The sequence below is a fragment of the Emydura macquarii genome, unplaced genomic scaffold (assembly GCF_026122565.2).
Source record: "Emydura macquarii macquarii isolate MOO-44397 ecotype Brisbane River unplaced genomic scaffold, CSIRO-AGI_Emac_v2 contig_2205, whole genome shotgun sequence".
Lineage (NCBI taxonomy): Eukaryota > Metazoa > Chordata > Testudines > Chelidae > Emydura > Emydura macquarii.
In genome coordinates, this window is record NW_027132342.1 from 4,284,354 (window position 1) to 4,293,981 (window position 9,628).

The 9,628-nt window shown below is 38.7% G+C and overlaps 1 protein-coding gene across 2 annotated transcripts in view; it reads left to right on the forward strand.

Moving 5' to 3' along the window:
* The window catches only part of SLCO1C1 (solute carrier organic anion transporter family member 1C1), a 29,992-nt gene extending 29,076 nt beyond the window's left edge, over nt 1–916 (forward strand). For both annotated transcript variants that reach the window (XM_067558973.1, XM_067558974.1), the window contains one exon: nt 585–916. In XM_067558973.1, the coding sequence (XP_067415074.1) occupies nt 585–807 (223 nt within the window). In that variant the 3' untranslated portion in view covers nt 808–916. The remainder of the gene's footprint in view (nt 1–584) is intronic.
* The last annotated feature ends 8,712 nt before the right edge of the window (nt 917–9,628 follow it).

The window sequence follows — 9,628 nt, forward strand, 5'->3', positions numbered from 1 at the left end:
GCCTAGGTTCAGTACAGTTACTGATGTCATCCCAGAACAATGGCATTCTTAGAGATGTTCTGTGGAATAACATCTGGGAGTTAGAGACTGGAACTGCAAGACATGCTGGGAAATGAGGTTGGGGTATAATAGTCTCCTCCTTTCTGTCAAAAAGGAGACCTGGAGGAATTAGGGCTGCTGGTAGGTCTTGCCACTGAGGGGACAAGAAGTTAGGTAAGGCCTAACTCCCGTTTTGAATAGTCCTACAAAAAGAAAAAAAGAGAAAGATGAGGAACCTGGCAGGACTCCATTTTCATTTGGGGACTCCTCTTGGTCTCTCCAGAAATTGCCCTCACTCTGTCCCACTGAAGGACAACGTGTGGGAAGCTCGTATTGCCTATGCTGTATCTGATATATGGCTAAAACTGAGAGTGACTGTCTCTAGGATGCTAAACAAGCAACTTGAATAAACAGCATATTCATTCAGTTTTACCAGTTTATCAGAATTATAAATGACTCTCTTTTGCAGAGCTCTTTCAGATGTATCTGAAGCACTAATTGTGCATTACCTTTAATGAAGACTGATTGAGGTTCTTCTTTTTTAGATATATATATCTGGGATTAACCGTGGTCTTGGGCACCATGTCCATTTTCTTGAGTATTGCGGTCCTTTTCGTCTTAAAGAAAAGGTATTTTCCACAAGATGAAAACATCGCAACCAACGGAGGGAGAGGAATGGTCTCAGTACAAAACAGGAAAGATAATTTCGTCAACAGTGACTATTTAATTCAGACAACCTACTGGCCAGAAAAGGAAACTCGACTTTAGGAAAATGGATTTTTTTAGGGGGATTTTGACCAGCATTGGGAGTTCCGTGCAGAAATCCATTCTAAGTGAACATGTTGGAGTGGGGAAAGGGGTGTAATTGAACATTCATTTTGAAAATGTTCCCCTTTATCTAAGTTTAATTGTAAATACCAAAAATCTACTTAGAACGTACATAAGTCTGAAAATACAGTTCAACATTTGTCTCAAAAATAGGGGGTGAAATTCACTGCTCTCCACATAAAGTCCCGTTGATTAATTCTTCGCATGGAATTAAGTGGGTGTTCTGGAGGTGCAGTTCACTTCTTAACCAGAAGGCAGGCTGTATGGTGGCCCCACAGCCTCTCCTCAGCAACTCTTCTAATTTTCAGCTGGAATGGGAGTTGCTGCCCTTTGTATCTCCCTTTCTGCGAGGGGCAAGGGGCAGCCTAGAACCCATGGCCTGATTTTAGTGTTCTCTTCCACATTGACCTATAAGGAATGAGTGTAAAAATACCATTCATGGTGTGTATACAGGAGCCATGGAGACCCCTACCACAGATGCTCGCCCACAAATGCCCCATGCAAACAACCCAACTGAGATGGTTAGGTAGTGTGTTGGGCTTTCTGTGAGGCTCTCTACACCATGTCAAATTCCATCCATGATGTTTACACTGTTAAGTGTTGTGGTTAACAATTCCTTCTAAGATTCACTCACACAAGCTCTGTTAAATCATGACTTCAATAACAAAAAAAAGTTGTCACTAGTAAAACCACCACTTTGTGCTTTCATGTGACTCTACCAAAGGAAATTTGAATTAAAGATACAGCTATTTTATGTTTCAAATGGCTTCTTGCTGCTTGCTAACACTCAATGACTGTATAATTCCATACCTTTTTTTTAATACAATGTAATAAACAAGATGTTATAACATACCCCTGATTAAAAAACAATGACAAAACTCTTTGGGAATAATAAAATGAATCCAAAGAACAACAGTCTTTGCTTTTTCCTTTTATTTATGTATTTTAATTTATTTAATTCATTGGGGCAGAAATGTGTCAAAGCATCTAGATTGATTTTTTTTCTTGGTTTTGGATATGTTTGTGAATAATGAGAACTGAATTAACGTTAATATCTGTATTAAGCATGGGACAAGGTATCAGGGATGCCTACACTGAAGGGTTTACTGAAAACATAGCTTTTAAAAGAATAAATGCCTTTAGATTGCCCAGTGGCAGATATTATTCAGCTCTTGGTCATATTATTTGCAACATAATATCACATCATGTGAGTGTAAATCACATGGGAACTGAGTCTCAAGGGTGAATCCATTAGATTACAGTGGTACCTGGGCTGGCCAAATTTACAGTTTGAAGTTATCTAGTCCACTCTAGTTATCAAAGAACTGTGAAGGCTTCTATTATTTATGATAATTTAATATTGATGTTACACAGGCCTCAGCAAGAAAGAGAGTTTAAGTGCTATACAAACTTAATATGAAAACATGTTTCCTGCCACAAAGAGCTCAGCATCTGAGAAGCCACTTGACACACAAAGGTTGAGGGGAAAGGGCTATAATCCAAGCATGAGTCAGGCCAAATCTTGTAAACTACTAAACTCTTACAGATTAAAATCCTTGGATTTGTGGGTCCAAAATTCACACAAGCTTAACATTTGTCCTTTCTCAATTTCAGGCAGGTCAGGTCTTGACTCAGGCCCAGACTCAGAAATGTCAGGCACTGAGGCATGGCTATCTTCAGGCCAAACATCTGGACACACATTACCAAATTTAGGCTAGAAATTTAAGGATAATACAAAATACACTGAAACAGCCTCAAACTTCATTGGTAGATGAGACTGAGCAGGACAGAAACTTTCAAGAAAAATAGAGTGCATCATATTCTTTTGATTCAGAAAGAAACAAAAGGAAAAGTCAAAACTTCTATACCGCCAATGGTTTGTGGATATTTTTCTCTGTGGCTTATGTGCTGGTAGCCTATTCCCATGAAACTTGAAATGAGGGGCGCTATGGGAGAATTTAGGCTTTGTTTGTGGTAACACTTATTTGCCCTAAGGTTACAAAAAATTCACACCTTTCATCACATAGTGTCATACATCACACACAGTGATGGAATAAGAATATTTAGATTTACCACATAGCTATGATTGTTTCCACTGGAGTAACTATTGTGAAGTATCACACGGTCTGTAGCAGTATCTTAATACCAGAAATAGGTAGATAGATCAGGATGACTTGAGATGGGTGTGTTGATACTGGACGCTTAGTGAACAGTGTGAATACCCATGAGACACAGTATGCCCGATTTGCAGATCAATAAGGTTTAATGTGCAAGGTTTTCTATAGATATACTAGTTGAATACAAAGCCTAAAATTAACTACAATATATCATACTCACTAAGCCTGGAGAGCTAAGCAGTTGCTCAGAAGGCTGTATATAGGAATGGATTTCTTCAGGGGCCCTGCCAGTGAGTCAGTGGCCTCTGGTCCGACTGGCAGCACCTCCCACGGAGTCAGATGTTGATGGAGAGTGCCCCTTTGTCTAAGTGGTAACTTCTTATACCCTTCCATAAACAGCTTTCACCTAATTACCTCTCTACTCATTATCATACATGCTAATTACCTACTTTGGGTTTTTTTAACCCTTGTCTACATTCCATTCTCACCATGATAATTGGGGTCATCAAAACAACATCTGGTGATAGGAGGGGAGGTGTAAAACTATGCCCCTTGGCAATGAAAATCCATCCGACAAAGGCATATCAAGATCCAATGGCTGGAAGACGAGGCTGGACAAATTCAAACTAGGAATAAGGCACAATTTAAAAAAAAATTAATTAATTTTAAAGTGTGGGTAATTAACTATTAGACTAGCTTACTAGGGCTGTGGTGGCTTCTCTATCAATCAAGACTGGATGTCTTTCTGAAAGATAAACTCTAGCTGAAGTTATGGGCTTGATACAGGAATCACTTAATGAAATTCCATGGCCTGCTTTATGCATGAGGTCAAACTAAATAATTACAATGGTCCCTCTTGGCCTTTAAAGCTCTGGGTGATATCCTGGACCTTTTTAAAGTCAATGGGAGTTTTGCCATTCACTTCAATAGGGCCAGGAATTCACCCTATGAATCTATTGCACAGTGGTAAGATGCCATGGCATGCATTTAGGTCCTGATCCTACAAAGTGCTGAGCACAGTTAATACCCAATAACTGGAAGACAATTATACACACACACACACACAATTTCTCTGTACCGAGAGGCTGAATGATGTTGGGTACAAAGAAAGAAGCTAGTCCTGTGATGCTATGTAACTGGGAAGTAGCTCCCATTACTGGTGACTCACTGTATTTTAAATAGGAGGATGCACACATCTATTTTATTAAGAAAAATGTCCTACTTCTCCCCATATGGCTACCTGATAAAATCAATTAACTAAATTCACATCCTAGTGTGACACTTCGCTGAGTGATACCAGGGAAGAATTTGGCCCAATGTATTTCAAGCTGTGCTTTAGGTGGGGACAGAATGCGCAGACTCAGCCCGTTGACATACCTTTCTTTGTATCTAGATGCCTAACAAGGCAGTCATGGGAATGCTCTGAGTGGGACATGCACCAATATAACAGCAGCCCCAAAATGTTTCTGAAATGAACCACACTGTGTAAACATATTGTGGAGCTTTTCAAGCTCACAGACGTGTCTTCATTGTTAAATGTTTTCTTACTTCTACATTATCCATTTTCTGAGTTTATTTCTGACAGCCAGGTTCGAACATTAAGAGCAGCAACCAGTCAGTACGGATGGAGGAGATTTGACTTTTCCCTGTATGAGTTAGCTTGGAGGTCTCAATGGATCCTTTGTTTAAGGATTAATGGGCTGAGAATAAAAATGGCTGCAAACCAGAGCGTCTTAGTTCAGTGTTCTCTTGTTGCCTGACAGCAGATGGCTGTTGTTAAACTACCAGTTACCAACTCCTATTAATAGCTTTTTCTATTGATAGGAGCCTGCTACTGCCTTCTGGTTGGAGGATTCTGCAAACAGCTCTGCTATAAAGGTGACTTCTTGTGTTGTTTTTTTTTTTTTAAATGATTATCTCCTTCTGCAGGTATAATCAGACATTGCAAACATCTCTGTTTTAAGATTATGGTAGTTTTGTTATCACATGCCAATTATTTCCCATAACATATGTAAACTGTGATTCTGTAGGAGGATTGGAATCATGGGAGAGGCTGACATGTTTTTTTCAAGACTGGGAATCATATAATATTTGATTTATACCATAGTGCTTTCTCTTTCCCCATTTTATTAATAATGGACAGCCTCAAAACTTCTGGCTCAGGTGGGCCGCTCAGAACATGGATGGAGACAGACATTTTGGACTTAAATAAAAGAATGAAAAATAAGTAACTTAGTTTTACATTAAGAAACTTAATGAGATTTTCCCTAGCCATGTATAAAATAGGAGAAATGGGTTTCATTGTGTTCCCTTTCATTTAAGAACAAATGGTAGAGTTTTAATGTACAGAGGACTGGGCAAACCTTTTGGGACCAATTTCTTTGGAAGCATTTATTAATATGCGGAAACCAAGGAAATACTCTTTCTCCCCCCTCAAAAAACAAACAAACAAACAAACAAAACCCAATTTGTTTCCTTAAAAGGCTCAATAATTTCCCATCTAGAGAATGGATATAGTTCAGTCCATAGCTTCATAAGTGTGGTGGCTTCCTACACTGCATGGAGTTTAAAGAGAAAAATCACTGGTTGCTGATATTGAAGTTGGAGACCAAGTCCAATGGTAAAAGATTGAAATTAGAGACTTGGCAGTGGAAGACTCCACCTGCTTGTGGGGTGACATAAAAGAAAAGGAAATACCGTGTGGTGAATATGTCTCAGTGCCTTTAGGAAAAGCACTGGAGCCAATGGCACCTGTCTGAAGATGAGGGAGGGCTCTTGTGGATGCACTTTTTGTTCACCCCAGAAGAAACACTTTCTCCCACCTTGCAATAAATAATGAGGTATCAGATGTAATGAGGTATCAAATCTTCTAGACTGTTGGAGAAAGCCAACTGCTTTAGGGGAAACATGCAGAAGCTGGGAGGTTAATCCTTCATGCCCAGATGTGAACACCAGCATCAACATATGAAGAAGGATCACACCTTAGAAGAGAGGAAGAAACCATATCTCCACCAGATACATGAATCAGGACCTTTTGCATGTACTTAACTTTAAGCATGTAGTTAGGTCCCATTAGTTGTGTGCACATGCTTCAGTTCATTTATTTCAATGGATGTGCTTTGGTGCTTATCTAAATCAGGCCTAAACTGCATGGAGATCACATGAAACTTAACTGATGGATGAAATGGTTACACATTATCATTTCTTTTCTTTGTCATCATAAAGAGAGTGCCCCTGAACTAATGGCTGATGTAGAGCTACTGATTACTTAATTCTGAGTAAGCTAGCTGTGATTCTAGAAAGAAAGCTAAAGATATAAAAATAGACAAAAATATCAAGAAGAGTCAGGATCTTCCTCTGGGACAGCTAGAGGAATCAGTAAACATCTCAGAGATGGAGAAAAGTAGCTGGGTTTAAGTTTCTGAGAGAGCCACTCATGAAGTCCTGCTCCTTAATTTACCACCTTTAGTGGGTTTCTAAATATATTAATCAAAGCTTTCCCAGCTTCACTTTTTCCTTTCATTAATGCTCTTGAATTGTCCTGCAATACAGCTCCTGGGCAAACCACTACCTTTTTCTGGAGTGTATATCTTGTACCACAGAAGCTAAAGTTGTATTTAAAAGCAATGCCTCTAGTCCTGGTTGGGAAGTTAACATTCAAAATGACAGTGTCTGTAAACTGATGCAGTCAGTCACTTTGATAGCCTGAAATAATAGCTCTGAGAAGTATGGACTGCCTCTGCTCATCTCAGTGGGATGTTAAAGGCTAAGCCTAATTATAATAATCTAAACATCAACATAGTTAACCATTTTAGTAGGTAAAAGTAGATGCATGACTTTATTGAGGTCTATATAATCTGTAATATGTGGGATCTCATTCTGATGTCATGAAAAGGATTGTAGACACAACTTGCATGCATTAAAACCACCAAACTCTTCTGTTTTGGCTAAAATTCTTTCTGGCGAGCAGGCCCAATCCAGTACAGGAGCACCTGTTAAATCAAATACTATGCTGTTCGTCATATCCTTGAAATGGACTGCATTATTGGAAGGGGTAAGCCAGTGAAGATCTGCTCCAAAGAGAGTATACACACATCTGAGGGAGCCTAAATATACCACCTTTCCGGGTTTGCCAGTACTGTTAACAACACTGAAACATAAATCTAAACAGTCTCCTCAGCATGCCAGTTCCTTGTTTTCTTGTCCATGTACCTAGCGACATCCATAGTACCCTTTTAGATTCCTTGACTGGAGTTAATAGGCCCCAGCATGAGTCAGCAAAATACATTTTATCTGGAGCTAGAACCTATAGAAATCAGTTAAGTACAATAGACAAAAAAAAAAAAAGATTGTATGATATCAGACTGCCTCAAAGCTCAAGTAACATTCTTTGAAAATAAATTCAAACTTTTGCCTTTTTTCTTTTTTATAGTTTAACAGCTATATTAAGATTGGATCATCCATTATTAGTTTGCTACTAAGACAAGAGGAGTACTCTTCTGTCTCAGGAAACTGGGAGCTTCACAATACAGTTTCCAAATGCAGAATGCCATTCTGATCATATTCTACCTATATAGTATTTTGATCTTATAGTATGCATGTATTTTGGGCCTGGGAAAGAGAGTGGAACTGGTCAGAAACAGAGGATTAAAGCAATGTACCTAACTATAGTTTCTATTTGCCTAGTAAAATGACCATGCTGGAAAGTTAATTATTCTGCTGATAAATATCAGAACAGCCTTGTTTAAGGGGAGGATCCGCTGGTTTTCAACAATTTAAGTGACGGGATAGCGGCTGCTGTGCTGGATACATAATTGAGGTAGGCACTTTTTGAATTTTATTTTTGCTTCCCTTTGAATTTCAGATTAGACATTGAAGCTCAATCTATGTTTAAAAACCCTTTGATTAAGGGTTGCTGAGTAATGCAAGCAGGACTGAGCCCTGCATAGTATTTAAAAGTAATCAAAATATATTATTTATTCTTCACATTTGAAAATTAAATGTGTATTAATGTATTCAGAAATCAATGAGAATATTAATTTAGATCCTCAGCTGGTGTAAATCAATGTGCTTCCTTTAACTTCAGGACAGGAACTGGCACATTACATTTCATATGGTATTGTATTGCATGCTGGTACTGCCCTTTAAAAACGATTCAAGTAGAAACGTTAGCCAAAACCCTAATACGTGTTTATAATTTCTTTGTGGAATTGTGAGTATTTCTTTTGACATTTTAGTATTGCTTCTTCCTGTTAATTTGTAACAATGGTATTATCTTGATCTTTGTAAACTAATTAAATGCTATAAAATGTTTGATACTTTTCTTATCCATTGTAATTTGATGTAAGAAGGAATGGGAAGCCAAACGGAATTTCTGAATGTTTTTGCAGTATTAAGTGTAAAATCATTCACTCCCATGCAGAGAGGCAACACAGGGTGCACCACTTATGTTTCATCTAAGTCCTTACAATAGGGCTTATGTGATGCAGAAGCTTTGCGCTGGCCCTCTGCTCAGGGGTGAACTTCATCTTACAAATATGAGCTGCAAGGTGTTGAGTGTCTAAGGTGATGTGGTAACAGCTCTCAACTCCCCCTGAAGTAGATAGTCCGTATGGTTTAGTAATTCTTAAGTCCCAGGCTCTTACACTGCACCCTGAGAACTCAGCTCAATAGATGCAGTTATTGAACACAATAATATGTTTTCTTACTGTCCAAACAATATATGGTATCAATCAGGTCCTCATGTAGATACAATAGGAAATGAATCTACAGATATGGATCCGTGAAAAGCAGTGAGGACATCGTTGGAACAATATTAACCTCCCAGTGGTATTGTTTGCTTATTTTGAATTGCAGTCTCAGTGAGCTTGTCATATATGCACTTGATAGTATTCTTATGCCAAATCCGCTCCCTAGCTTGAAAATGCAATGACCGTAAGCCATTGAGCTGCTAAAATGGAGTCACGCAGGCAAATAACAATGTCTGGAGAGAGGTGATGCAACTAAATGAAATGATCTTTGGCAAATCCATTAAAGTCACCTCTGTGCGCTTCCTTTTTGGTAAAATGAACACTTTGAATCTTGTTAAAGGTGACGAAGAGATACCCATATGGCTATCCAAACAGATAGCAAGATAATGCATCAGGCTAGATCTTCAGCATAGCTCCATTCAGATCAATGCAACTCCATTCATTTGTACTGACTCACGTTCTGGCACATGGTATTGAAATAGATGGGCTAGCATCACTTTTTCTATTAAGATGAGTTGCCTAGAAAAAATAGTTGTATATGATGGTTGATGTAGAAGTACTTTTCAGGTATGTGTTTAGCTCCACTAAAGGGGCCTGTTAACCCCTTCATGTACCTGTCTACTCACATTCATGGAAATTGGACTGTTTTTACATTAAGGTCAAGATGTTGGGTGAAATCGAGACACCTTAAAAGAGCCAGCAAAGAATGTACCTAGCCTTGTGCTTCATGGGGGCACCCAGCATGCACCGCTATCTCAGAATTGCAAGACACTGTCTTACTTTGACCTTGTGTAGAATCCACAGTCACTTTCTCTTGTAAATCTCCTACAACTGCAACCCTGGTGTAGTAGATACAGTGTTTGTAGATGTTTCAGTTTCAGCTGTTCAAAGTTT